This window comes from Pongo pygmaeus, chromosome 16 (genome assembly GCF_028885625.2).
Source record: "Pongo pygmaeus isolate AG05252 chromosome 16, NHGRI_mPonPyg2-v2.0_pri, whole genome shotgun sequence".
NCBI lineage: Eukaryota > Metazoa > Chordata > Mammalia > Primates > Hominidae > Pongo > Pongo pygmaeus.
Genome location: NC_072389.2, coordinates 73,701,851 through 73,729,486, shown reverse-complemented (window position 1 = coordinate 73,729,486; position 27,636 = coordinate 73,701,851). Strand labels below are relative to the sequence as shown.

Sequence of the window (27,636 nt, the reverse complement as noted above, 5' to 3'; positions counted from 1 at the left end):
ATTGCAATTCCCCTGTCTTGATGAACCAGCTCTGTCTAGGCAGCTGGCAAGGTGAGCCCCTTGGGCGGTTACACCATCTCATCCTCCTGAGTAGCTGGCACTATAGATGCACGCCATCACACCTGGCTAATTATTTTTGTATTTTTTGTAGAGACGGGTTTTTACCATGTTGCTCAGGCTGGTCTCAAACTCCCAAGCTCAAGTGATCCTCTCACCTCAGCCTCCCAAAGTACTAGCATTACAGGCATGAGCCACTGTGCCTGGCCAGAATTATTATTATTATTATTATTATTATTATTACATTGAGACAGGATCTCGCTCTGTACCCCAGGCTGGGGTGCAATGGCACAATCTTGGTTCACTGTAGCCTTGACCTCCTGGGCTCAAGTGATCCTCTCACCTCAGCCTCCCAAAATGCTAGCATTACAGGCATGAGCCACTGCGCCTGGCCAGAATTATTATTATTATTATTATTATTATTATTATTATTATTATTACATTGAGACAGGATCTCGCTCTGTACCTCAGGCTGGGGTGCAATGGCACAATCTTGGTTCACTGTAGCCTCGACCTCCTGGGCTCAAGTGATCCCGCCACCTCAGCCTCCCAAGTAGCTGGGGCTACAGGCTTGTGCCACTGCACCCAGATAATTTTTGGGGTTTTTTTTGTTGTTGTTTTGGGATGTTTTACTTTTTGGTAGAGATGCGGTTTTATCATGTTTCCCAGGCTGGTCTCAAACTCCTGGGCTCAAGTGATCTGCCTGCCTCAGCCTCCCAAAGTGCTGGGACTACAAGCATGAGCCACTGCGACTCAAGGAATTATTCTGTATCATGACTGTGGCGGTGGCTACATGAGAATATACATTTGCTAAAATTCATCAAATCATACTGAAAAATTTTTTATTTTATGTAGATTATGCCTCAATAAAGCCGATTTACTTTTAATGATGTCACTTGAGGCTATTGTGTTTATCTCTCAGTAAAACCTGAGACTACTGAAGTCTACCCGAATTTGTTCTTAGACTCATTTTCTACGCAGGTCAGTGGGCTTCAGAAGAATTCCGGCCAGGTGTGGTGGCTCACACCTGTAATCCTAGCACTTTGGGAGGCCAAAGCGGGTGGATCACCTGAGGTCAGGAGTTTGAGACCAGCCTGGCCAATGTGGCGAAACCTTGTCTCTACTAAAAATACAAAAATTAGCCAGACGTGTTGGCGTGTAATCCCAGCTACTTGGGAGGCTGAGGCAGGAGAATTGCTTGAACCCGGGGGACAGAGGTTGCAGTGAGCCGAGATCACACCATTGCACTCCAGCCTGGGCAACAAGAGCAAAACTCGTTCTCAAAGAGCGAAACTCGTTCTCACTTAGCTTCTAAGTGAAGCTTCTAAAACCAGAACTTTATATGGTGTTTTCTGCTTCAAAAGTCCATAGAATCAAAGCCCAGAAAGAAATTCAGGGCCACTCCTATGATCTGAAGAGGGGCACACTGAACCACCTGGTGGGGCTGGAGGGGAATCAGGAAGTCCTCCAGACACCCTCCATACTGGCTGAACTTTTAGTCTTACCACTTCCTCTGGATTAAAATTTGCCTTTCCAGAGCATCCCATGTTTCTTGCCATCAGAACAACAATAGTTATCAGGCTTCTACCACTTTATTTGAGCTTCCCAATAACCTTGGAGGATGCTGCTGTGATCATGCCCATTTTATAGATAAAGAAACCAAGGCTCAGAGAATCTGGTTGGCGTTTCCAGGATTACATAGCCCTGAATTAACCTAGATGGGACCATATTATTATTTTTATTTTAGAGACCAGGTCTTGTTCTGTTGCCCAGTCTGGAGTGCAGCAGCATGCATCATAGTTCACTGTTACCTCATATTCCTGGCCTCCAGTGATCCTCCCTTCTCAGCTTCCTGAGTAGCTGGTATTACAGGTGTGTGCTACCACGTCCAGCTAACATTTTAATTTTTTTGCAGAGACAAGGTCTCACTATGTTGCTCAGGCTGGTCTTAAACTCCTGGCCTCAAGCAACCCTCCCACCTCAGCCTCCCAAAGTGCTGAGCTTACAGGCATAAGCCTCCATGTCCTGCCAAAATTCTCTAAAGACTAACAGCTGTGGGTCTCCTGTAGCACTCTAATAAGTCATTAAATTCCGAAATTTGACTATACAGAGTTCAGGTTGACAATTCTGAAACAATTTCAAAGCAGATATTACTCGTGGCTCACTGTGGCTGTGGAAAGACCTCCCTCCAGCCTCCATGGCCTGTCTGTTCAGGCAGTTGTGTGGTGGTTTTTGGAGAATGCAGGTCCCAGAGGCAGGCTGCCCAGGTCCACCTGTGACTACACCATGGACAGGCTGTATGGTTTGGGGTAGATGACTCAGCTTCTTTGTACCTGAGTTAACTCACCTATAAGCAGGAGCCAAGGTTAGCTCTATCCCTCAGGTCTACTGTGAGGATTAAATGAGATAATACACATTAAGCACTGAGATCAGGGTTTGGCACGCAGGAATTGTACAATAAATGTCTATTGGTTTTGTTTGTTTGTTTTGTTTTATTCTTTTTTTGTTTTGTTTTAGACAGAATCTCACTCTGTCACCCAGGCTGGTGTGCAGTGGCAAAATCTTGGCTCACTGCAACTCCCACCTCCCAGTTTCAAGCAATTCTCCTGCCTCAGCCTCCCAAGTAGCTGGGATTACAGGCACCTGCCACCATGCCCAGCTAATTGTTGTATTTTTAGTAGAGATGGAGTTTCACCATGTTGGCTAGGCTGGTCTCAAACTCCCGACCTCAAATGATCAGCCCACCTCGGCCTCCCAAAGTGCTGGCATTACACGTGTGAGCCACCGCGCCCGGCCTTTGTCAACTATTAAGAAATGATAAGGAAAAAGAAATGATCTGGGAGCCTCTCAGCTTCTCCTAGCTCTCAGCAGCAGATGGGAGGGGAATGGGCTAGCAGAGAGCAATTCAGCTCTGGGCTGTCATGGGGATAGCAGGCTTCTGGGCAGGGTCCGAATTTATAGGCACATGTAGAAGGCAGTGATCTCTTCCATTAAGGGGTGGAAATAGAGCACAGAATCTCCTATATTAGGGCTTTTGTTCAAGTGTGCAAACTCAGGGCCGTGAACTGTACACTTCTCCTTCCCTTGGCTGTCTGGTTAGAGAGCAAGCAGCCATATCGGTACACTGCCTGGCTCAGGGTGGGCACTGGCTCAAGCCATCCAATCAGAATCCCTCCGCGGGAATTTTGAATTGGGCCCAGAAGAGGCCAGCCACATTCTGCTTATCTCTTGCATGGAAGAAAGATAAACTTGGGAGCTGCTGACTGAGGCCATCGGCTGCTGTATTTCCTGGGAAGCCAGGAAAGCCAGTCTGCAGGGAGAAAGAGAGAAGGATGACATGGAAACAGTGTTGCGGGTGGTGATTTCCTGGGCTCCCAAAGTCCCAGCACCATTCTCAGTTCCTGAGGCCCAGCTGCATCCTTATGCTTAGATTCCCTAAGACACCCCTGAATCCTTATAATAGAAATCCCCCTTTGTCATCAACTTGTCCCACATTGTTTCTAGTAATCACAACCGCAAGAATCTGAATTAAAGCAACCTGGGGACCTTCTCTCTCCCCACAGTGTGACTTTTGGTCACCCTCCCAGCTTCTTCAGCCGGACGGGGAGTGTCCTACAGGCAATTCCAGTTGACACAGAAAGACAGTCTCCATCTCCCCCCAGTGCCCCAGTCCCCTGCTGTCTGTCCTTGTGCAGCCTTCTCACTGTGCACAGTCTTGCTGCCCACACTTAGAGATCCCCTAGTCAGGCCCCTCCTGGCTGCCTCTCTCCAAAGTAACTGAGTTTTCCTGGTCCCACTTCCTCTATCTGCCTTCTGGAGTCCCAGCCTCTGGATCCAGGAGTCTGTGTGTCATGTCTCTCAGATGGTAGTTGCAGTCTAGCAGGGGCCTTCAAAGCCTTCTGGTGGCAGGTCAGTGTGGGAAGATGTTTTGAAGAAAGACAAATTTTCAAAAGCTCTTAAGAGACTGGATAGAAAGGGTACTGGATTAGGAGTGGAGACTGGATAGAAAGGGTACTGGATTAGGAGTGGAGACTGGATTCTGGCCTGGCTTGGCTTCTAACTCGCTGTGTGGCTTTAGGCTTTATTTTCTGCAGCTGCAGAATGATGAAATTAGGCAAGATCAAAGGCTTTCCAGGGAGCCCTTTGGAGGTGACTTGGCCATGGCCTTGGAACCATAAGGGGAGAAGAGATGGCACCTGGGACGCTGCTTCTCTTCACTCAGGGCATCCCCCCGCCTTGTAGGTGTTTCATACATTGAGCATGCTGGAAAGATCTTTGTCTTAGCCCAGGTTTCCAAAGAAGCAGAGCAGGGCAGCGTGTATGCTAACACTGTATTGGGGAGTACGGTGGCTGGGAAGGGGAAGTGAGGACAAGCGGGAGTGAGACAGAGGAGGAGGGAGGGCACACAAGAGAGTGCGCTGCGGAGCTGGCCACCACTCCGTCTGGATGGATGCTAGACCTTACAGGACCTTCTTTATTATTTATTTATTTATTTTGAGACTGAGCCTTGCTCTGTTGCCCAGACTAGAGTGCAGTGGCGTGATCTCGGCTCACTGCAACCTCTGCCTCCTGGGTTCATGCAATTTCTCCTGCCTCAGCCTCCCAAGAAGCTGGGATTACAGGCACACGCCATGACACCCAGCTAGTTTTTGTATTTTTAGTAGAGACAGGGTTTTACCATGTTGGTCAGGCTGGTCTTGAACTCCTGACCTCACGTGGTCCACCCGCCTCGGCCCCTCAACGTGCTGGGATTACAGGTGTGAGCCACTGTGCACGGCCCAGGACCTTCTTTAAAGTGGCTATGTGAACTCGGAACTTAGGCCAGTCTGTCCAGAAAGAGGAAGAGAGAAAAATTTATTTGCTAATCCCTGTCTCTTGCTGGTCCAAGTTCACTCCATGGAGTGTCCAACACTCCTGCACTTCTGAGGCCAAGGGTGTGGGGCCAAGGGGAGAGGAGGTGCAGTTGACTTCTGCCTGGGTGAAGTCAGTTGTCACAGCAGCGGGACAAAACAAGTGGCAAGGAGCTGGAAGACTGGTGTGTCTAATGGATCTTAGGCGATACATTTTAAAATATCTGATACAGGCCTGGTGCAGTGGCTCACGCCTGTAATCCCAGCACTTTGGGAGACCAAGGCGGGCAGATCACGAGGTCAGTAGATCAAGACCAGCCTGGCTAACATGGTGAAACCCCGTCTCTACTAAAAATATAAAAAATTAGCCAGGCGTGGTGGTGCATGCCTGTAGTCCCAGCTACTCGGGAGGCTGAGGCAGGAGAATCACTTGAACCGGGGAGGCAGAAGTTGCAGCGAGCCGAGATCGTGCCATTGCACTCCAGCCAGGGCGACAGAGCAAGACTCCGTCTCAAAAAAAAAAAAAAAAAAAAATTGGATACAGCTATAATTGAAAAGTAGCGGGAACCTCTACTAAAAGAAAAGTCAAAACCACCAAGATGCATAATACCAAAGGACCTTCTCAGCTGAAAGATTTCTTGATGCTGGTCACTGAAATTGCAGCTCAGAGAGGTGAGACTAGACTCCCTTCTGATGTGCAGGGCCCATGTTCTCAGATAATCACAAACGAGATCCTGAAAATGTGTACCCCTCAGCTTTACTCTATCCTCCTCACCCAAATTTCCATGCAATTTAAAGAGCTAATGAAGATGATGTTTTTAAAGTGTTCTGGTGGGATAGGAAAGAGAGGGGGCTGATAATCCCACCGGACAGGGAGAATTCTCATCTTGTTCATTCAGAAAGGCCCGGCCCCCTGCCAGGTTGGACTCCCCTCCACTCAAGGGGCAGCAGCAGACTCCAGAAAGAAGGCAGATGTGTTTGTATTTAAGAGATTAGAGGATTAAATGAGCTAGAGAGGCTCCCTCCACACGGCCTCATCCTCTGATGGCTGCAAGCCCACCTCTGAGTGTTATTAAATCGATGATGACATCATGGGCACTGCATGCCCCTCCCTCTGGAGCCCAGCAGGCTTGCAAAGCCTGCAGAGGATAAGAAATTGGGGTTAGAGCGCAAAGCCTCAATCCTTCTTCTCTGGTGTATACTGAGATCGATGTGTAGATCAGATTCACCAGAATTAAATCTGGGGCTGGGTCTGAGTGCTGTCCTTGGCTGACCCTTGGGCACACTACTTCACCTCAGGGCCTAGGTTTTTCTCTGCTACAAAACAGAAACATCACCTGTTCTTCTTATGACCTGGTGTGGATCAAATGAAACAAGGAAGGCTTTAAAGCAAATGTGTTCTTCAGGGGACCGGGGTGGGGACTGAGGTGTGGCCTGTGGGCTGCTAGAGCCCAGGATCGGGCTGATGGAACATGACTCCCAGGCAGGCAGTCCTAGCCTCCCACAGCCAAGAAAGGACATGCAGGTTCTGACCAAAGGGGAAAGAGATAAATCCAATAAAAATCTCCCAAGAAGAAAGACAGGAAAGAAAATAGAATGGAAATAGGCATAGCTCAGATCCCTCATGGTCCGGGAAGCAGACCAAGGATACTGGGCAGGGGAACTGGCACATTGCATTTGCATCTGAGGCACATCCCTTCTGCAGTGGCTTGAGGGCTGGGTGAGAGGAGGCAGGACTGGAGACCTGCACATGTCGCGTGCGCCTGGTGTAACACGGGGGTGGTGGGGGAGAATGGGGGGTGACTGCAGTTGTTCTACTGAGGGGCCTGGGCTGCTGACAGTGACCGTGGGAAGGAGAGAGTTTGTGACATTGAGAGTAGTGTGGAAGGTAACCTTTCTGTGGAGGGAAACCTCAGGTCCCGAGACGGGCTATTGTAAATAACTAGTCCACCGGTGCCGGGCTCTCTGCTAAGGGTTTCATATAGTCATCACAACCCCAATGTAGTAGATGCAATAGGCATCTTCTTGTTACAGATGAGTAAACTGAAGGTGTGAGGGGTTGAGCCATTTGCCCGCGTCACAGCTAGTTCAAAGTGGTACCACTAATGAAGTCCTGGCAATCTGCCCTGCAGACTGTTCTCAGATTTGACCTTTGGTTCTGTTTTTCACTTGAGGACGCTGTCCCCTTAGGTTCTGTCTGTCATGTATGCTCCGGTGATTCACGAGCCTGTCCACTGGGTTCCCAGGTCTCGCCTCAGCTTCAGACCACTGGTCCAACAGCCTTCCTGACCCACCTGAAGCTTAAGGAGTTCAAAGATGAATCTTTATTTACACGAAATCTGCTCCAGCCCACTTCCCGGGGGGTGCCTCCACTATCCACCCAGGGGCAGAATCCGGCCACTGCCTGAACTCTTCTCCCCTCACGCCCCACATCCAGGGTCCCAGTCACCATACCTCCCACACGACTCTAGATGTCACCAACTCGCTCTTTCCCACTGTCACCGCCAGCCCCTCACTAGAACATCTGCAACCCACGTGCTGCACCACGCCGGTGCTACACGTGCAGGTCTCCAGTCCTGCCTCCTCTCCTCCACCCGCAAGAACAAGGGAAATCCCACATCACCCGCTGCCCTGGGGAGCATTTGAGTCAGCTTAGTCTATTTCCAGGTCCCTACCCTGCCCCAGCCCAACACCCAGGCCTCAGTCACCCTAGGCAGAGATTCCCGTACCCAGGCAGGCAAGGGACCCCAACACATCGCAGCCCGCTGGTGGTCACGCGCGCAGCTCGGACAGGCCAGCAGCCCCCGCCCCGCGAGGACGCCACACTCGCGGCACCCGGCCCTCCCCTCGCGGAGCCCGCCCCGCCCCGCCTCCCTCCGCCCCGCCCCGCCTCCCTCCGCCCCGCCCCGCCTCCCTCCGCCCCGCCCCGCCTCCCTCCGCCCCGCCCCGCCTCCCTCCGCCCCGCCCCGCCCCGCCTCCCTCCGCCCCGCCCCGCCTCCCTCCGCCCCGCCCCGCCTCCCTCCGCCCCGCCCCGCCTCCCTCCGCCCCGCCCCGCCTCCCTCCGCCCCGCCCCGCCTCCCTCCGCCCCGCCCCGCCTCCCTCCGCCCCGCCCCGCCCCGGGCCCGCAGCCCCGCCCGTTCCTCCCGGGGGCCGCGCGCTCTCGCCGGCCCGCCCCAGACCGCCCCGGACAGCCCCGGACCGCCCCGCGCTGGGATTTTGCGGCGGCCTCCGGCGGGCCAGCCGAGCCGAACCGGTCTCTTCCTCGGAAAGGCAGGGCCGACGGGCCCACGGGGCAGCCATGGAGGCGACGCGGAGGCGGCAGCACCCGGGAGCGGCGGGCGGCCCGGGCGCGCAGCTGGGCGCCTCCTTCTTGCAGGCCAGGTGGGCGCGCGCCGGGGTGAGAGGGCGGGCTAGGCGCCTGTGCGCTGGGGCCTCGGGACCCGCCACGTGACGCTCCTAGGGCTGCCGGGCGGGAACCTCGTGTGCGGCGCGGGCCGGGGCGGAGCGGAGCGCGGGGTGCTTGGAGGCGCGCTACCGTGGCGGCGGTGCCCCCGCGTTTCCTTCTCTGCCTGGGGAGCCCGGGGCCCAGCGAGGCTCTGCCTTCCCGCTTCGCCGTTGCTCGGGTGGGAGGAGCGCCCGCCCGGAGTTAGGGGTTTTCCTCCCCTACCGCGCTCCCGCGACCCGGGCTGGCGCCGGGACAGCCGCTGCGCTGGGAGAGCTCCCCAGGGCGGTGGGGACACACACACCTCGTCACTCGGACCCCCAACTTATCCGCAAGTTCCGGGCGCCACCTCCGCGTTCTCGGGGTCCCTCCAGCCCTGAGTAGGACTTGATTTTGCCATTAATCAGGAGGCTCTCTGCTTGACCTGGGGCACCCAAGAATGTGCGAATGTAATGGAAGAGACAGCGGAGAAGGGCGGAAGCTCCCGTCCAGAGAATGAATGAGGAGCCCTTCTCAGTTTTTGGTTTATCTTGTTGGGACGAGCAGAGCTCCATTCTACCTTCGTCCCGTTTTACTGACCAGAAACATTCACCGCATTTAGCAGGCATTCTTTAAGCGCCTGTGGTATGCCCAGCGCTGTGCCAGGCGGTAAGGGGGTGGGCAGGGTGAAGGTGGGAGAGGCTTACCGTCCTGTAGGGACCAGGAGAGACAGAGCTCAAGTGGGAGTGAGAGGTCATCTTGGAGGGCTTCATGGAGGAAGTGGTACTTGAGCTGAGTCTCAGAGGACTTGGTAGGGGACCCAGGGAAGACAGGCTGTTCCAGCCAGGGAAACAGTGGGGGAAAGCAAGGAGTTTAGTGGTGCTGGAGCTTTCCGGCTGTAAAAGAAAGTGACAGGAGGATGCGGATTGATTGTGAAGGGCCTTTAATTGCAGCAAGTCTAGGACTCGAGTTGAGGACCTAGAGTGCAAAACTTAGGGGTAGGCGCACAGCCGTGACCGTGAGTGCCGCCTCAAATGTTGGGCCTTGGGGGCCTTGCTTGTCTCACCCTAGTTCCTGTCCTAGGTGACAGGTTAAGGATACAGTCTTTATCCCATAGGCACTGGGGAGTCGTGGGAAGTTTCTGAGCACTAGCATGTGCAAAGTCCTTGTTAGGATGTTTTTGGTATGACCTGGATGAAGGGAGAAGTCTGAGCGCTTGGGCTAAGGGATGGCTCGTTTCTGCTGCTGAGGACATGCGGGCTGAGCAGCTGCGAACTGTGTCCGTTTTCACTTAGAAACAATGTACTGACCGTAGACCGCATACTGTAGCTCACCTGTCTCCCTCGGCCTGTGGGTTAAGTATTATTTTACTGATGAGGAAATAGGCTCAGATGGGCTGAGGAGCCTGACTGGCTGAGTCCCCGGACTGTCTGCCCCACGCCGTGTCCAGTGGTTTCATCTCTGCTGTGGCCTCCACCCAACCCATTTGCCAGCTCCCTCTTCCAGGCAGCCTCTTCTGCCTGCGGGATGTCTCTGTTCTGAACCCTTGCCAAGTTGGGGGTCACCGACTGCCCTGAACTGTGACAGCCCAATGGGAACAGCCTGTGGGTCTCAGATATGGTCACCACTTTATCTCCTGTGTGGGGCTCCCATGTCTAGCATCTTACTCAGTCTTGACAATGAGCTGCCAGATGTCACTTCCAATGTACAGATGGGGAAATGGAGGCCCAGAGAGGTTACGTCATTTGCTGGCAAGAACCAGGGCCTAAACCCAGGGTTTCTGACTTATGGACTCTGCTCTTATGACTCCACTTTGGCTGCTAAGGAGTCATGTCCCTCTTCCCCTGTGTGAGCTCCCCACCAGCCAGGGTATTCCCAAGGCGGTGGTGTGAGGTGGGAGCTCTCTGTCTCCCAGGGTGTCTCTGCCCCCCACAGTGTGGCTTCAGCCCATTCCCAGTATCATTGCTGCTCAAGAGAGTAGGCAGAATCATCCTGTCCAGTTCCTAGGATGCTTGGATTTCCTCTGCTGCATCTATGCTTTGCTCACTACCTCTTAAGGTAACCCATTCCAACTTCCGCCTGCTTTGTTGCCAGTTTTTGTATTATAATGAAAGTGTTACAAGTGGGCCGGGTGCCATGGCTCACGCCTGTAATCCCAGCACTTTGGGAAGCCAAGGTGGGTGGATCACTTGAGTCCAGGAGTTCGAGACCAGCCTGGCCAACATGGAGAATCCCCGTCCCTACTAAAAAATACAAAAATTATCCAGGTGTGGTGGCCCACGCCTGTAATCCCAGCTACTCAGGAGCCTGAGGCACCAGGATCCCTTGAGCCTGGGAGGCAGAGGTTGTAGTGAGCCGAGATGGCGCCACTGCACTCCAGCCTGGATGACAGTGAGACTGTCTCAAAAAAAAAGAAAAGAAAGTATTATAATTAATGCCCATGATAAATCAAATAACAAAGGCTTCAAGTTTTAAAAAGTAGTAATCCCTGTCCCACTCTTCCCTGGCACCAGAGACAATCACCCTAGCTTCTTTTAGCTCTTTACCGGAGTCAAATTCCTATTTCCAAATAATAGGCTTATAACAATAACAAACACTATGTAGCACTTTTTATGGATCAGGCCCTGCTCTTCAGTTTTTGCATATATTAATTAAACCACGACCCTTTAGATAGGATCTACTGGCCAGGCATGGTGGCTCATGCCTGTAATCCCAGCACTTTGGGAGGCGAAGGTGGGGGGATCAGGAGGTCAGGAGTTCAAGACCAGCCTGACCAACATGGAGAAACCCTGTCTCTACTAAAAATACAAAAATTAGCCAGGCATGGTGGCATGAGCTTGTAGTCCCAGCTACTCGGGAGGCTGAGGCAGGAGAATTACTTGAACTCAGGAAGTGGAGGTTGCGGTGATTGTACAATGCGAGATCGCGCCATTGTACTCCATCCTGGGCAATAAGAGCGAGACTCCGTCTCAAAAAAAAAAAAAGAGAGAAAAAGGGATAGGATCTACTATTATCTCCATTTTACAAATGTGGACATTGAGGCCCAAGAAGTTAAGTGACTTGCTCAAGATCTGATTAGTGGCAGAGCTGGGATATGAACCCAAACAGTCTCCAAAGTCCAGACTCTTTTTTTTTTTTGAGATGGAGTCTCACACTGTTACCCAGGCTGGAATGCAGTGGCGTGATCTCGGTTCACTGCAACCTCCGCCTCCCAGGTTCAAGTGATTCTCCTGCCTCAGCCTCCCAAGTAGGTGGGATTACAGGCGCTCACCACCACGCCCAGCTAATTTTTTGTATTTTTAGTAGAGACGGCATTTCACCATGTTGGCCAGGCTGGTCTCAAACTTCTGACCTTGTGATTCGCCTGCCTCAGCCTCCCAAAGTGCTGGGATTACAGGCGTGAGCCACCGTGCCCAGCCAAGTCCACACTCTTAAAAGACTCCACTCAACTGCTATTTCTTGGTTTATTTTATTTTATTTTATTCTTTTTTTGAGACGGAGTTTCACTCTTGTCCCCCAGGCTAGAGTGCAATGGTGCCATCTCGGCTCACTGCAACCTCCACCTCCCAAGTTCAAGCAATTCTGCCTCAGCCTCCCGAGTAGCTAGGATTACAGGTGCCCACCACCACGCCCAGCTAATTTTTATATTTTTAGTAGAGATGACGTTTCACCATGTTGGCGAGGCTGGTCTCTAACTCCTGACCTCAGGTGATCCACCCGCCTTGGCCTCCCAAAGTACTGGGATTACAGGCATGACCCACTGCGCCCAGCCTTTGATTCCTTTTAGAAAAAAGGAAAAATTTTAAAAATTAGCCATGTGTGACAGCATGTGCCTTTCTGTGGTCCCAGCTACTCAGGAGGCTGAGATGGGAGGATTGCTTGAGCCTGGGAGGTCAAGGCTGCAATGAGCCATGACTGTGTCACTGCACTCCAGCCTGGGTGACAGAGCAAGACCTTGTCTCCAAAACTAAAATAAAAAGAGGATATTAGTCCCCTGCCCTAAACTTTAGCCTTCCTCACCCCTTCCTACAATTTCTGTCCTCTGTTTTCATGTTATCAAAGTAGACTATAATTATCTGCTGCTTTAAAACCATAATTATCTTCCATGTTTTATCTGTGGATTGACTCTAAACATTGAAAATTAATATATAATGTGTATGTTATTTAAGCCATGTATTTAATAAATATTTTTCCAACAGAGCCAAATAATGTTTAACAGTTACATTTGCTTTCTTATGTTGCTTTTGTTTTTCTTGGAGTTTCTAGTTGCCTTTATTCTCTCTTTATATTTGCCTTCATTTCCTTAGTTTTTTTCTGTTCATGCTTTTCATTGTCTTGTATGTTACCATTCTTTAAATAGAAGCAAAATTAGTCTCTCTGTGGTCCCCATTTGTGGGTTACTGCTTGACTTGTTCAGGATGAAACCCCTTCCTTTTCTGCCAGGCAGCCCTGCAGATGCTGCTGACTGCCTTGAGGATTTTAAGTGTATGGCACGCACTCCTCAACTGTCATGGTGTCATTGTCCCCATATGGTAGACTTGGAAAACTGGGAAGGAGAGAAGAGTCTAACCTTGTTTCAGGTTACCTGCCTTTGTGCCAGCACCATTGTTCTCAATGCTGGCACAGGCTAGGGGCTCAGTGTGCTAAGTCTGTGGAGCCAGGAACTTGGGACAGGGTTGAGGTTGCTCATCCCCAGGACATGAGCTGGGGGAGAGGATGCCTTTACCATTCCATGATCTGCCTCCCGTGGGCAGAGTTCCAGGAGAAGAAAACCAGGCAGGTGCTGATTAATCTTTTTTTTTTTTGAGACAGAGTCTTGCTGTGTTGCCCAGGCAGTGCAGTGGTGCCATCTCGGCTCACTGCAACCTCTGCCTGTGAGGTTCAAGCGATTCTCATGCCTCAGCCTCCCCAGTAGCTGAGATTACAGGCGTGCACCACCATGCTGGGCTAATTTTTGTATTTTTAGTAGAGATGGAGTTTCGTCATGTTGGTCAGGCTGGTCTTGAATTCGTGGCCTCATGTGATCTGCCCACCTCACCCTCCCAAAGTGCTGGGATTAAAGGCATGAGCCACTGTGCCCAGTCTAATCTTGATTTGCAAGCTGGTTGCTGAGTATCCACTCTGTGAGCCTGCTTTTTTTTTTTTTTTTTTTTTTTTTTCCCAATAAGGTCTTACTCTGTCACCCAGGCTAAAGTACAGTGGTATGGTCATAGCTCACTGCAGCCTCGACCTCCCAGGCTTAAGTGATCATCCTATCTCAGCCTCCTGAGTAGCTAGAACTACAGATGTGTGCCACCATACCCAGTTAATTTTTAATTTTTTTTTTTTTTGAGAGATTTTGTGTGTGTGTGTGTGTGTGACAGTTTCACTCTTATTGCCCAGGCTGGAGTGCAATGGTACGATCTCGGCTCACTGCAACCTCTGCCTCCCAGGTTTAAGCGATTCTCCTGCCTCAGCCTCCCAAGTAGCTGGGATTACAGGTGCACACCACCACGCCTGGCTAATTTAGTATTTTTATATAGAGACAGGGTTTTACTGTGTTAGCCAGGCTGGTCTTGAACTCCTGACCTCAGGTGATCTGCCCACCTCAGCCTCCCAAAGTGGTGGGATTACAGGCGTGAGCCACTGGGCCCAGCCCCCTCTTTTTTTTTTCCTGTCCTACTAAGTTAGGCTGGACTAATGACAGGGATTCTCATTGACCAAGGTGCTTCCTGAGGTGGAGGAGAAGGTAGTCACTGAGCCTCTAGTGTGTGCTAGGTACGCATAACTTCCAGATACACACATTTAAGTGTTCATGCTTTCAAAATCCCTTTATTCCTCGTACCGAACATCCTACTTTTTGCCCAGTTTGGAGGTATCAGAGCAAGAAACTGAAGGCTATTACCTCTTTCGCCACCCGAGTTCTCTGGGCCTGGAGGTTATCACTGTCTGCTTTTTGAGGCCTTACCCTGATGGCTACTGAGGAAGGAGCTGGGTGGGGCCTCTGTGTTGGTCACTCGTCTCAGACCACTGAGCAGTCCTCACGGTTACTGGCTATCTGTCCAGTCTGAAGATCCAGCTGCCCCTCCCTTCTCTTTCTCTGGGTCCAGTAAGCCAGGCATCTCAGCTCCATGCAGAACCTTCTTCACTTCCACCTCCAGGCCTTTACCCTGCTCTCCTGCTTTTCTGCCTAGTTAGATTCATCCATCCGTGCTTTGAGGCTCCCTTCCCTCATGCAAGCTTTGTGTATTGCCCTAGGCCATGCTGATCCCTTTCTAACTTGATCTCCTGATAAGCCTAGTAATCAAAAACAGAATAGCAAGCTGTTGGCTGGGCATGGTGGCTCACAGCTGTTATCCCAGCACTATGGATGGCTGATGTGGGTTGATTACTTGAGCCCAGGAATTTGAGACCAGCCTGGGCAACATAGTGAGACCTCATCTCTACAAAAAAAAAAAAATAATAATAATAATAAAATTAGCCGGGCATAGTGGCATGCACCTGTGGTCCCAGCTACTCAGGAGACTGAGGTGGAAGGAATGCTTGAGCCTGGGAGGACAAGTCTGCAGTGAGCTGTGATCACACCACTATACTCCAGCCTGGGTGACCCTGTCTCCAAAAAACAAAACAAAAAACAGAATAGCAAGCTATTAAGAGCACAGGTCTTGAATTAACATAAACCCAGGTTTGAATTGTGTGCGTTATTCAGGATGACTGGGTTGCAAGTGACAGAAACCCAGTGTGAACTGCACCATCCTTAGCAAAAAGGAATGTGTTGGCTCATATGGCCAGATCATGAACTGGCAACATGAACACTGTCAGCACTTTTTCTCCCCCTTTCCCTGATCCTCTCTGCGAGGCTACTTCATTCTTACCTGGCTGTCCCTTGAGGGTGGAACCTTGGCTGTAGGCAGTCCTGGGCTTGCACCCTTAGAACCCAGCACTATAAAGGAAGGAGCTCTTTTCCCCACCTGCAGTTGGAAAAGTCCCACTGGGCCAGTCTAGGTCACTGGCCCTTCCTGTGGCCAAGGAAATATCATGTCTTAGCAGAAGAAGCAGGGGGTGGGAAATAGGCTGACAAAAGGAGTTGTTGCCACAGCTCCTTACTACATGGGTGGCTTTGGCTAAGCACCTAATCCCTCTAAGCCTCAGTATCCTCATCTATAAAGCAGATGTGTGAATTAGATGAGATAGTGCAGGTAAAGACCTAGCATTGCACATAGTTGGTGTTCAATAAGGGGGTGGAAGATACCGAGTAGAGGGGACAGGAAGACTTAGTTGACCTAGGGAAGGCCTACCCAACCTGTCTTGCCTGCCACTAGAAAATGAGATTTCTCCCAAGAGCTTGCCTCCCTGTTCTGGGGTACTCTACCAGCCAGTATGGATCATCCTTGGAACTGGCAGGAAGGGATCTCAGAAAATTAGGGAAGCAACAGCAGTATTGACAGAAGACAGTCTTTGCAGTGCCTCTAAGCTAATGTTTGCCACTACAAAAGGAGTAACTGGTCGTTGTGATTGTTTTAATCAGCCAGTAGTTGCTGAGCATGGACCAGGGCCTGAGCTCAGAACTCTGGAGAAATACAGATTCGTGGTCCATGGCGCCTGTTCTTGGCACAAACGAGACGATGAAACCCACACCTCAGTCCTCTTAGGATGTGGCGGGCTGCTTGTCCCTGGAGGTGTGCAAGTAATTGCAGGGACTCTGTAAAGAGGATTTGGACTCTGATAGGGAGGTGGGTGAGTTGGGAGAGCCTTAAACATCACCCCTGTTCTCGAGGGTGTAGATGGGAGAGTACAGCTCCAGCCCCATTATGCCAGACTGGGTTGGCGTTGAAGTGCTCCCTGCAGTGGGCTGGCGGGGCTTTGGGAAAAGCTTCATCGGGGAAGCCTTCCCAGAGGAGGCAGCACTGGTCCTGGAACTTCAGTGCATCTGTGAACAGCAGATGACCAACTGTTTAGTGAGAGGGACAGGCCTCCAAAGATGTATCGTGAGGCAGTACTCCACTTCCTGCTGTGTCTCTCACATCACCTTGCTTCTGCTGGCTCCTTCTCAGGTTCTACTGTGGACTGCTGAGAAGAGGAGTACCAGCAGCCCAACCTGACCTCCTCACAGTGCTGGAATCAAGCGAGCAGGAGGCCCTATCCATTTCAGTCTCTCTAAGGCACATTTCATTGGAGGGCTCTGATTGGCCAAGCTCTGGTCACATTCCCATCTCATAGACCAATCATGGTGGACCCAACTATGGGATGGAGGTTAAAAGTATAATCTCAGGAGCTCAATCATTTGGGTTCAAATCCTTAGCTGTGTGACCTTGAGCAAGTTATTGAGCCTCTTGGGCCTCAGTTTTTTCATTTGTAAAATGGAGGTAATATTTCAGCCTTGAAAGGTTTCTGTGAGGATTAAATGAGATAATACATGTAAACAGCTAACAGTAGTGCCTGGAATATAGTAAGTGCTCAACTAAGGTCAGCTGCCATCATCCATCATCAAGTTTCATGCTTTTCAGCCACGATTGCGTCCTTTGCCTTTCTTGATTTCCTCCATCATTCAGTAGGGGAGAAACCCCAGCAGTTATACCTGTTCAGCTGTTTCCTTCCTGAATCATAGGGAAGCTAAGGTCGGGGCAGCTGAAGTCACCTTCTCCTTGACTGCAGGGCCAGACTCCAGTATTTCCAGCAAAACCCTATCCCTAGAACTCAATTATGTGTGTCTCCTCCTGTCCTTAAGTCCCCAGACCTCTTTGTGGCTAATCTCAGGGGAAGATGTTGGTGGAGGAGGAGAGAAGAGCTGACTTCTCTCATCTGGTTCCTTCCCAGGCATGGCTCTGTCAGCGCTGATGAGGCTGCCCGCACGGCTCCCTTCCATCTTGACCTCTGGTTCTACTTCACACTGCAGAACTGGGTTCTGGACTTTGGGCGTCCCATTGCCATGGTGAGTGTGAAATGGTGCACAGGGCTCTGACCAGCACTGAGGACACTTAGTGTGGCTTGAATTTGCCGAGTGACCTTAGACAAGTCACTTCTCCTTTATCTCCCAGTAAACTGAGAGAATAGGCCTGGATGGCTTCATATCCTTAGCTCTATGACTTGGCCCGTCAGGCAACTGCCAGCAAGTGGGGGGCCTGAAGAGTCATACTGTGCCCCGACTCTCATGGGGGAACTGGTGGTCCTGAACAGTCACACTGTAATACTGTAACCCCCTCTGGCCTGTGTCTGGAAGCAGGTGAACCAGGTTGAACCAAATCACCAAGACAGAAAAAGGGGTATGGGAAAGGAAGTGAAGCACCCCACCCTCACCCCCGTCTTCCCCATCCTTCCCCATTACCTTGGGATAGTATTATTTTTTCTGGAATTGAAGCGTGTAGGCTGATTTTGCATATTATATATGACTGTGAGCCATGGGTAATTTTTAATGCCATCCAGTGAAACCATCCCCTGCCCTCCAAGGCTACTTCATGCTTTAGTATCCAGTGGTGGCCTCCACAGATAAGATTAATGCTGGGAGGGCACCAGTGCCCCTTGCTTGTAGTGGGAGGATGGATGATAGATAGATAGATAGATAGATAGATAATTGACAGATGATAGGTAATAAATAGACGAACGTGAAGAAAATTAAGTGAGGTGTCACCAGGTATCAAGTCATTATTTGGTAGTGGGGGCACAGTGTGACTATTCATGGCCCCCAGACCCCTCCCACCCAACTTGCTGGCAGTTGCCTGACGGGCTACAGTCATAGAGCCAAAAGATATGAAGGCATCCAGGCCTATTCTCTCAGTTTACTGGAAGATAAACGGGAAGTGACTTTTCGAAGGTCACTCAGCAAATTCAAGTGTAAAAATAACAATATCCGGTGCTGAAACTGGCACTTTGTACATGCTAGTGATCATGCAAATTAGCAAAGCCCTTTTGGGGCCGGGCATGGTGGCTCATGCCTATAATCCTAGCACTTTGGGAAGCTGAGACGGGAAGATCATTTGAGTCCAGGAGTTTGAGACCAGTCAGGGCAATATAGTGAGATCCTGTCTCTACAAAAGATCTGTAAATTAGCTGGGTGTGGTGATGTGCACCTGTAGTCCCAGCTACTCAGGGCTGAGCTGGGAAGATCTCCTGAGCCTGGGAAGTCGAGGCTGCAGTGAGCCGTGATCACACCACTGCACTCCAGCCTGGGCGACACAGTGAGACCCTGTCTCAAAAAACAAAACAAACAAAAAGCAAAGCCTTTTTGGAAAGCAGTAATAATTCATAAGTAACAACTTGGCAAGATTAGTACTTAGAATAGTGCCTAACACAATAAGTGTTTAATGCATTTTTATTGAATGAATAATAATTAGAGCAAAGTTAGAATAGTGGCTAACATCGAATGCTTACTCTGTTCTAAGCTCTTTATGTGTTTCAGTTTATTTAATTCTCATATCAACACTATTGCTAATCTCAATTTTATAGATGAGGAAACTTGAGCAGAGAGAGAATAAGTAACTGGCTTGAGGCAAGCACAGAGGCCAGCATCTGCCCAGGCATTCTGGCCCCAGAGACCCTTCCTGACGAGGTTGAATTCTCTGTCACATAAATATCCAGAACCCTAATATATTCATCCCTGCTGACCCAGTAATACCCTTCCGAGAATCTGCCCGTAGGGATATAATCAGCAAGAAGACAGCAGTTTCCTCTAACTCAAAGATGTTCATTGCAGTGGTGTTTATGATAGCCAAACCTTAGAAGTGACTTGAGTGTCCAGCATTAGGGACTGGGTAAATCAGTTTTGCTATGTCCATTATAGAGAATGTTTTCTGGCCATTAAGCAGAAATTATGGATACTATAGAGCAACCTGGAATATTTATGGAGAAAAAAGGTTCCTAAATGACATGCAGACTGACTAATTGCAAGTCAACGAGCTTGTCTACCTGGGATCAAAGACTTGATGGGCGTAAAGAAAAGCTGTCCTGGCAGTGCTGTCAGGGAGTGACGGTGGGTGCTGGTTCTCCTTCCTGCAGACTTTTTGAAGGTTGCCTTTTAAATGTGGAAAAATAAGAGGAATTGAGCCAAGAGTTGGGGCATCTGGTTGGGTTTGTGGGTGACCTAGGGCAAGTCACTGTCCTGGGCTTCATTTCTCTCTCCAAGAAGACTGGTTGGACTGGCTGCTCTGAACCTTCTTCTAGCATGAAGGAACCACATACTGTGCTCAGAAGAGAGAGCATTCCAGAAGGAGGAACTGCCCCTGGCCTGCCTTCCTCTCTCTGGGAAGGTAGGGAAGGAAGAGTTGAAGCTACTTTGTAGAGCATTCTTATTTTCTCCGTTGTCTCCTAATGTGTACTTTGAACCTGGTTTGGGAGCAGTCCCTCCACACCAGGGCCTAGCACTCAGGAGACTGATCTTGGAGTGCCGGAACCTGAAGGGTCCAAGTAGGCCCTCTGGGCCCCCTCTCTTGTATTATAGATGGGGAAACCAAGGCCCAGAGAAGGGAAGGATTAGCCCAGGGTCACCCAGCAAGTTGGTGCCACAACGGAGTCCCTGAGAAGCCTACCAACTCCCAAGCTGGCATCAGGGTCATTTATTTGGTATCTGCTGGGTGAGGGGCACAGGGTCAGGCCTTGCCTGGAATTGAATCTGCTCTGTGTCTGGGGACAAGTCCGTTACCTCCTCTGGGACTCAGCTTTCCTGTCTGGATAAACCTTTGTCCCAAGGCTGCCAAGAAGGTCCAGCAATCACAGAAAGAATTAAGCGTACATGAGGGGGTGGGGGGTGAAAGGAGTTGGGGTGGGCGGCATTAGGGGCAGACTCCCTTGAGGCCTGAGGGCCGTGTGGGGCTGTGCCCAGGTGAGCCCATTCTTCCATTTGCTCCCCAGCTGGTATTCCCTCTCGAATGGTTTCCACTCAACAAGCCCAGTGTTGGGGACTATTTCCACATGGCCTACAACGTCATCACACCCTTTCTCTTGCTCAAGGTACTGTCCCAGGGCCCCCACTCTCTCCTGTCATCCCCATTCTTTGCACACCTGGCAAGAAGGTGATGCTAAGCCCTGTGTCCTGACTCAAGCACACTCCTGCCTGCTGCTGGGGGGTGAAGGCTGTGACAGAGCAGCATGTCCAGGGCCTGGGGCCCAGGGGAGGCGGAGCTGCCGGTGGCCTGGAGGGATGGAAAATATGCCCCAAGGGAGGGCTTTTGATTTGAGCCTCAGCCTGGCGTGCCAGCAGGGGAAGCAGAGAGGTGTTCAGGTAGAAGGACCTAAGGACAAGGCTGTGCTTGGGAAACCGTAAAACATTTGGGGAGGCTGAGGCAGGAGTGACTGGGGGTCCAGGGAGAGGTCAGGGACCCACTGGGAAGAGAAGCAGCAGCCAGGTGGCGGGAGAGGCAGCAGCAGCAGCTGAACTCCATCCTCCGCCCTGGAGAGCCCTGAGATGTCACTGGGAGCACGAGCAGGAACTGCTGGCTTTGCACTTTGCCAAGTAAGGGCTTTGAAACTACTATAGGTTGAGCATCCCTAATCCAAAAATCTGAAATCTGAAATGCTCCAGAGGAGTCTGAAATTTTTAAAGTACTGGCATGATACTATAAGTAGAAAACTCGGCCGGGCGCGGTGGCTCGAGCCTGTAATCCCAGCACTTTGGGAGGCTGAGGTGGGCGGATCACTTGAGGTCAGAAGTTCAAGCCCAGCCTGGCCAACATGGTGAAACCCCCGTCTCCATTAAAAATATAAAAAAATGGCTGGGCGCGGTGGCTCATGCTTGTAATCTCAGCACTTTGGGAGGCCGAGGCGGGCGGATCACCTGATGTCAGGAGTTCGAGACCAGCCTGGCCAACATGGTGAAACTCCATCTCTACTAAAAATACAAAAAAAAGTAGCCGGGCATGCTGGCAGGCACCTGTAGTCTCAGCTACTCGGGAGGCTGAGGCCGGAGAATCACTTGAACCCGGGAGGTAGAGGTTGCAGTGAGCCAAGATCACGCCATTGCACTCCAGCCTGGGCAAGAGAGCGAGACTCCCATCTCAAAGAAAAGAAAAAGAGAAAAATACAAAAACCTTAGGGCCGGCATGGTGGCTTACGCCTGTAATCCCAGCACTCTGGGAGCCCAAGGCAGGCAGATCACTTGAGGTCAGGAGTTCGAGACCAGCCTGGCCAACATGGCAAAACCTCATCTCCATTAAAAATACAAAAAAGTTAGCCAGGCGCGGTGGTGTGGGCCTGCAGTCCCAGCTACTTGGGAGGCTGAGGCAGGAGAATCACTTGAATCCAGGAGGTGGAGGTTGCAGTGAGCCGAGATTCCACCACCGCACTCCAGCCTGGGCGATGGAGCAAGACTCCATCTCAAAAAAAGAGAAAATTCTACACATACATACTTAACACAAACTTTGTTTCATGTGCAAAATTATTTAAAATGTTATGTAAAATTACCTTCAGGCTGTGTGTGTAAGGTATATATGAAATATAAATGAATTTTTCCAGGCATGATGGCTCACACCTGTAATCTCGATACTTTGGGAGGCTGATACAGGAGGATGGCTTGAGGCCAGGAGTTTGAGACCAGCCTGGGCAACATAATGACACCCTATCTCTACAAAAAATTTAAAAATTAGCTGGGCATAATGGTGCACACCTGTAGTCCCAGCTACTCTGGGGGCTGAGGTGGGAGGATCTCTTGAGCCACTATACTCCAGCCTGAGTGACAGAGTGAGACCCTGTCTCAAAGAAAAATGAAACAAATGAATTTCATGTTTAGGCTTGCATATGCATTCCCAAGATATCTCATTGTGTATATGCAAATATTCCAAAATCTGAAATCTGAAACATTTCAGATAAGGGATGCTCAGCCTGTATCACCACTTACTATCACCATCATTTTGTATTGAAGAAAGATATTTCAAATCTCCAGAAGTAGGAGGAGTATCATCTCAGAACTCCGGTGTGTTTTCAGTTTAACAGTGGTATTTCAGAAGCACCTGCCCCCATCCCTGACATTTTCTTCATGTTTGCTGGGACCACTCAGAAATCAGAAGGTGCCTTCAGCAGGCTGGGCCAGCCACCTGGGGACACAGCCAGGAACAGTGGGAGGGCTGGGCCTGAGCCTGGACTCCTGCACTGAAGGCTGGGCTGTCCCCTCCAGCATACAGCTCATGTGTGACTTTGGGAAAGGAGTTGGGCCCTCTGGTCTTTTTGCTCCCTGGGTAAAGTCAGTGGGGGGTGCTGCTCTGCAGTCCTTCCTGGGTTCATAGGGGTCATGGGAGGATCTGGAGGCTGGGCTGGCCTGCTAAAGGGACCAGCCACTTTTTGGAGTGACATTCCAGCTGGAAGCGTCCATCCCACCCCAGGTGTGAGGGGGGAAGCAGAGGGTGTCACATACTGTGACAGAGGTGGGGTCATGCTGCCAACCCCACTCTGAACCCCAGCTCATCGAGCGGTCCCCCCGCACCCTGCCACGCTCCATCACCTACGTGAGCATCATCATCTTCATCATGGGTGCCAGCATCCACCTGGTGGGTGACTCTGTCAACCACCGCCTGCTCTTCAGTGGCTACCAGCACCACCTGTCTGTCCGTGAGAACCCCATCATCAAGAATCTCAAGCCGGAGACGCTGGTGAGGCCACCTCCTGCTCCCTGCCTGTAAGCCCTAGAAGCACAGTCTGTCCTGGGAGGCTGAAGAAATGGCCCCCACCCCTCGCCGCACCTGTCCTTCCACCAAAGGCATTCTGTTAGGTGAGGGCACCGTCGCCTGCGCCAAGTTAGGATGCTCAAGTGTTCTTAGGAAGTGGTGCACAGACTGCCTCCCACCTGGGTCCCTGTAACAGAGGGCAAGGCCCTGGGTAGGGAATAAGGCAGTGGGGGAGGCCTGGGACTGGGAGAAAGGTGGTCAGAGGGGATGCTTGGGGCCCCAGCACCTCCCTGGACTGACATCGACATCCCCCCTGACTCTGCCCTGCCCGTGCCTCCCTCAGATCGACTCCTTTGAGCTGCTCTACTATTATGATGAGTACCTGGGTCACTGCATGTGGTGAGTGATGGGCCCATCTGTTTATCCCAGGGGCCCCGACCACCGGCTAGCTCTGTCACTGGTCTCAGGGACACACTGAGCAAGGCTGTCTGGGCTGCAGGTCTCCGCGTGTTGAGTCTCATCCCCTGTAAAGGCGCTGTGAGCTCAACCTCCAGTGAGGTTGTCCCCGAGGTTGCCCGGGAGACCCAGCTGCTGTGCCGGACTCTGGGCCCCTGCTTCCGGCCAGCATCCCCCCAGCATCGCCACCCCCGCCTAGCCCTCAGTGCCTGCAGCGGCCAGCAGAGGGCAGCGAGCGGCTTTGGTCCTCCCTTGCCAAGCCTGAGCCCTGAGCGTGGGGGAGGAGGACGCATCCCTGATAAACAACCCCCAGATGGTGATGCGGGGGGTGGGGGCAGAGCCAAGGACCCCCACCCGTGTCGGGCCTGCTCTTTGGGAGTGGAGGAAGCTGCGGGGAGCCAGATGGATGAGGCTGGGGAGGGGCGTGCTGTTTGTGCTCCCCCCTCTTCAGAACTCCCAGAGGGGCACCTTTTCCTACCTACCCCGCCCCTCAGTTGGGGGAGACCTCAGAAATGTGGCCTCAGCCTCAGGAGATGCCGGGCCCAGGCTGGGAGGCTTCATCTGTTCCAACCTCCCATCTTACCCAGAAGAAGCTGAGGCCAGAGGGAGGAGGGCTCCATGGGCTGCAGCTGGGAGGTGAGGGCCAGCCCTGAGTTGGTGCTCACAGCACACACACCCTGCACTGGTGTTTCCAGGGTGTTTCGGGCCCTGCGATGTCAATCCTCCTGGCTCAGCTGGTCCAGGGTCCCTGGACAGGCCTCCTGCCATCTTTCCCTGGCCTTTGCCAGAGCCTCTTCCCACAGAAGGTTGGGGAAGGGTGGAGGGGCTAGGAACAGAGAGCTGGAGCCCCAGCAGGAAGGGGGTGTGGGTGAGAAGAGGCAGGCGGGTTTACCGGTGAGAGTCAGCACAGGTGGGAGCAAGGGAGCCGGTGTGTGGAGAGGGGGGAGGGTGGTATTTTGGGGTGAGGTGTCTGAGGTGGGGGTGGGGCTGTGTGCTGAGTGTGGGTGCAGTGCTTCACCAAGAGGCCCCTGCAGGTGCTGTTCTCTTTTTTAACATGTGGACCTCCATCCTCAGCCCGGGAGGTGCCTCTGTCTCCAGGCTAGTGTGGGGCTGGGCTGCTGGTGTCTGCGATGCATGAGACAGACAACCCCCCAGATACCCCCTTACCCCCACGGAGTGAGCGAGGTGCCCTGGGCAGTGTGGATGCCTCTGGGCCTCTGACTCACACGTGCCTTGCCCTTCTGTTTCTGTTTCTGTTTCTGTCCCACCTTTGATGCCCAGCACAGGCAAGGTCAGGTGGAGAGAAGCGCCTCTCACCCAGGCTAGGCATTTTGTAAACCATGACGTGGCACTCCATGGGACCCCGTGGGAGCGGGTGCAGAGGTGGTGGGGAAGAGGGCCGCTGAGCAGGCCTCTAAGACACTGGCCTTCCTGTCACAGGTACATCCCCTTCTTCCTCATCCTCTTCATGTACTTCAGCGGCTGCTTTACTGCCTCTAAAGCTGAGAGCTTGATGCCAGGGCCTGCCCTGCTCCTGGTGGCGCCCAGTGGCCTGTACTACTGGTGAGTGGACATCAGCATGGGGGCAGAGGCAGGGGCACTGAGTGAGCCACGGCAGCAAAATTCTGCACTTGCCAATGGACCTGCTGTGTGACCCCGGGGAGACTGGCCCTCTCTGAGCCCCTGCTTCCTCTTGTGTCTAGTGGAGACTGTGACAGTGCCCTGTGGTGGCCTCTTTGTTTCCATGAAGCCCAGGCCTGGGTGTGGCAGGGAGGTGAGAGGAAAGGGCGAGGTTGCACAGTCTCTCTCCATCCTCAAGCCGCTCTTGCTCTGTGCCCCATGTCAAGAACCCCAGTGTTGCCCTGGGGCTGCTGGTACAATCCACCTCTGACACCAAGCCCTGTGGTGGGCTGCGGTTTCTGCCTCTGTGAAATGGGGATGATGGTACCTGCCTGTCTGCCTCTCAGATGATGAGGATGCTGAGGAGAGAGGGGCTTTGTCAAATGTAAAGCACTATGGTGACGCCAAAGACAGACTCAGGGGTTTCGTGGCGTAGGGGCTCCTGGCCTGGGGTCTTTGTTCCCTCTGGCTCTCTCTTCTTCCCATTGCAGAGGACTTAGGCCTCAGCCAGTCTCCTAGCCCTCGTCTGTCACTTCTGCCCTGGAGACAGGTCACCCTGGGATTGTGGGTATCATGGGAAGGACAGGGTGGGGGCAGGACTGGGCCCTTCTGTGATGGGAGGCCTCTCTCAAAATGAAAAGGGCCTCCTTTCCGGGGCCAGCTCTAGATCCTCTCCCTGGCCTGTCCCCTGTGTGGCTGAGATGGCCCACTGGGGCTCATCTGTATGCTCTCTGGGGATTAAAAAGAATGGGTGGCAGCTACAGTGAGCGGGAAAGATGTTAGGGGAGCGCTTCCTGCCGGTTCTTACCCCAGCATCCTGCCGCGGAGGTAGCTGCCGTCGTAGTGGCAATTGTTTGTTGCTTTCTCCTCTAGTCAGTTTTTGTTGTGTGGAAGTATAAACTTAATGTGACCAGAGAAGCCAGAAATAAACATTTGTAGGTATTCTGTTATTTAAATATTGGCAACAAACTCAACATTTAAAAAACAGTAACTATACCAGCTAAATCAATATGCTGCCCATGGGCTATGGCTTAGAGTGGCATAGTTCACTGAGCCCTGGCACCAGAGGACTCTTCTGCCTGCCTAGAGGGCAGCCTGGCTCTCGCACACAGGGAGGGATGCCAGGTAGGACGGGGTTGCCACGGCAGCTGTCTCACTCACCCCTGGCCTTTCCAGGTACCTGGTCACCGAGGGCCAGATCTTCATCCTCTTCATCTTCACCTTCTTCGCTATGCTGGCCCTCGTCCTGCACCAGAAGCGCAAGCGCCTCTTCCTGGACAGCAACGGCCTCTTCCTCTTCTCCTCCTTCTCACTGACCCTCTTGCTTGTGGCGCTCTGGGTCGCCTGGCTGTGGAATGACCCTGTTCTCAGGAAGAAGTACCCGGGTGTCATCTACGTCCCTGAGCCCTGGGCTTTCTACACCCTTCATGTCAGCAGTCGGCACTGAGTCCCTGGCACCAGGCTCTGGTGCGCTGCCGCGTGGGAGGTGGGCCATAGAGGGCATCTGAATACAGGAGTAGGGGAGGTGCGGGTGTGTAACCAGAGACCGAGAGCATGAGTGGGGTGTGCCTCGTGTGCGTGGATTCGTGTGTGTGTGCGTAGATTCGTGTGTGTATGTGTCTTTGTGTGTGTGTGTCGTGTGTGTGTGTCTTGTATATGTGTGCGCAGAGTGCATCATTTTCAGACTCTACTATTTCCGTCAAGTTTCTGTTTGATTTGGATCATCTCAGGATTGGATTCTGTTTTAGAGAGTTTCTGGGCCAAGATCCGGGCCCCTGCCCCTCCTCTGTACCTGACCACACTCCCTACTCAGGGCTGGTCTGTTCTTCCCGAACATCTTCTGGTAGCCGTGCAGGAGAGGGTTGGGTGGGGCAGAGGCCAGGAGGGGACCTGGTGTGTCGCCTGCCCACCAGCTGGCTCATCCCTCAGGCCCACCCTGACCGTACATTACATAGGTTACGTCAGCCTCCTGTGGCTGTTGAGCAAAGCATTTCTCCTTTCTGGGCCTCATTTGCACTAGATGGGCCTGTGGTCCCAAAGTAGGTCAGTAGGTTGGGGTTGCTGACACCCCTTGGGGGCAGCTTTGGGACAGATGAGTGGCTCTGTCCTGTCACTGCCCTCTCCTTGCCTGGGGGCTATGTGCACTCCAGACCCCGCCCAGGCTCAGGTCCATGAGGTGTGGAGCCAGCCTGGCCCCCAGGAGCTGGAGGCACTGCCCACTCCCCTGGCATTCCAGCTCTCCAGGCGACCCTCCTCCACCCAAAGCTGTGTCCCCCTGCTCCCACTCCAGAAGAACTGTGGCACGCGCTTCGGGCAGCCTAGCCACAGGCTTTGAGCGCCTGCATTCCTGGGGGCTGGGGGGTGGGGTGCCAAAGGCCCTGAGCAAAAGTCAGAGCTCCTCTCAGCAAAAGCCTTTACAAGGTGCTGGGCCCAGAGGCTTTGCCTTGACAGAGTGGCCCAGGGTTTCGAGGGAGGAGGAACCTCCCCCTACCTAGGACCCTTCCCATGGGGGGTCTACAGAGTCAGGGACAGAAGGGAAGGGACCCATAGGAAGTCACGGTGGTGCCCGGGGATGTGTCAGCTCCCAGCCACGGGGACGCGGGATTCAAGAATGAAGTAAATACAGTCACAGCCCCAAGTGGTGTTGGAGGTGTTTTTTGTCTTT

At 52.3% G+C, this 27,636-nt stretch overlaps 1 protein-coding gene across 2 annotated transcripts; it reads left to right on the top strand.

Moving 5' to 3' along the window:
• The first annotated feature begins 8,030 nt into the window (after window positions 1-8,030).
• Window positions 8,031-27,609, top strand: CLN6 (CLN6 transmembrane ER protein). 2 transcript variants are annotated; one of them, XM_054451162.2, is made up of 7 exons: window positions 8,047-8,288; window positions 17,125-17,239; window positions 20,152-20,250; window positions 22,692-22,880; window positions 23,239-23,294; window positions 24,792-24,914; window positions 26,148-27,609. In XM_054451162.2, exons 1-7 carry the CDS (start codon window positions 8,206-8,208, stop codon window positions 26,416-26,418), a joined length of 936 nt encoding a protein of 311 aa, XP_054307137.1. In that variant the 5' UTR covers window positions 8,047-8,205; the 3' UTR covers window positions 26,419-27,609. The 2 variants fall into 2 exon arrangements, with proteins under 2 accessions (XP_054307138.1, XP_054307137.1); XM_054451163.2 differs by lacking the exon at window positions 20,152-20,250 and having other exon boundaries at window positions 8,031-8,288.
• Window positions 27,610-27,636: the final 27 nt, after the last annotated feature.

What these genes read in the sequence shown, in the direction of transcription:
- CLN6 (XM_054451162.2), top strand. Translation starts at nt 8,206, where the DNA reads ATGGAGGCGACGCGGAGGCGGCAGCACCCGGGAGCGGCGGGCGGCCCG. An exon ending in CACCCTTTCTCTTGCTCAAG is followed by an intron (nt 20,251 to 22,691) that starts GTACTGTCCCAG and finishes TCTGAACCCCAG; the next exon opens with CTCATCGAGCGGTCCCCCCG. An exon ending in ATCTCAAGCCGGAGACGCTG is followed by an intron (nt 22,881 to 23,238) that starts GTGAGGCCACCT and finishes TGCCTCCCTCAG; the next exon opens with ATCGACTCCTTTGAGCTGCT.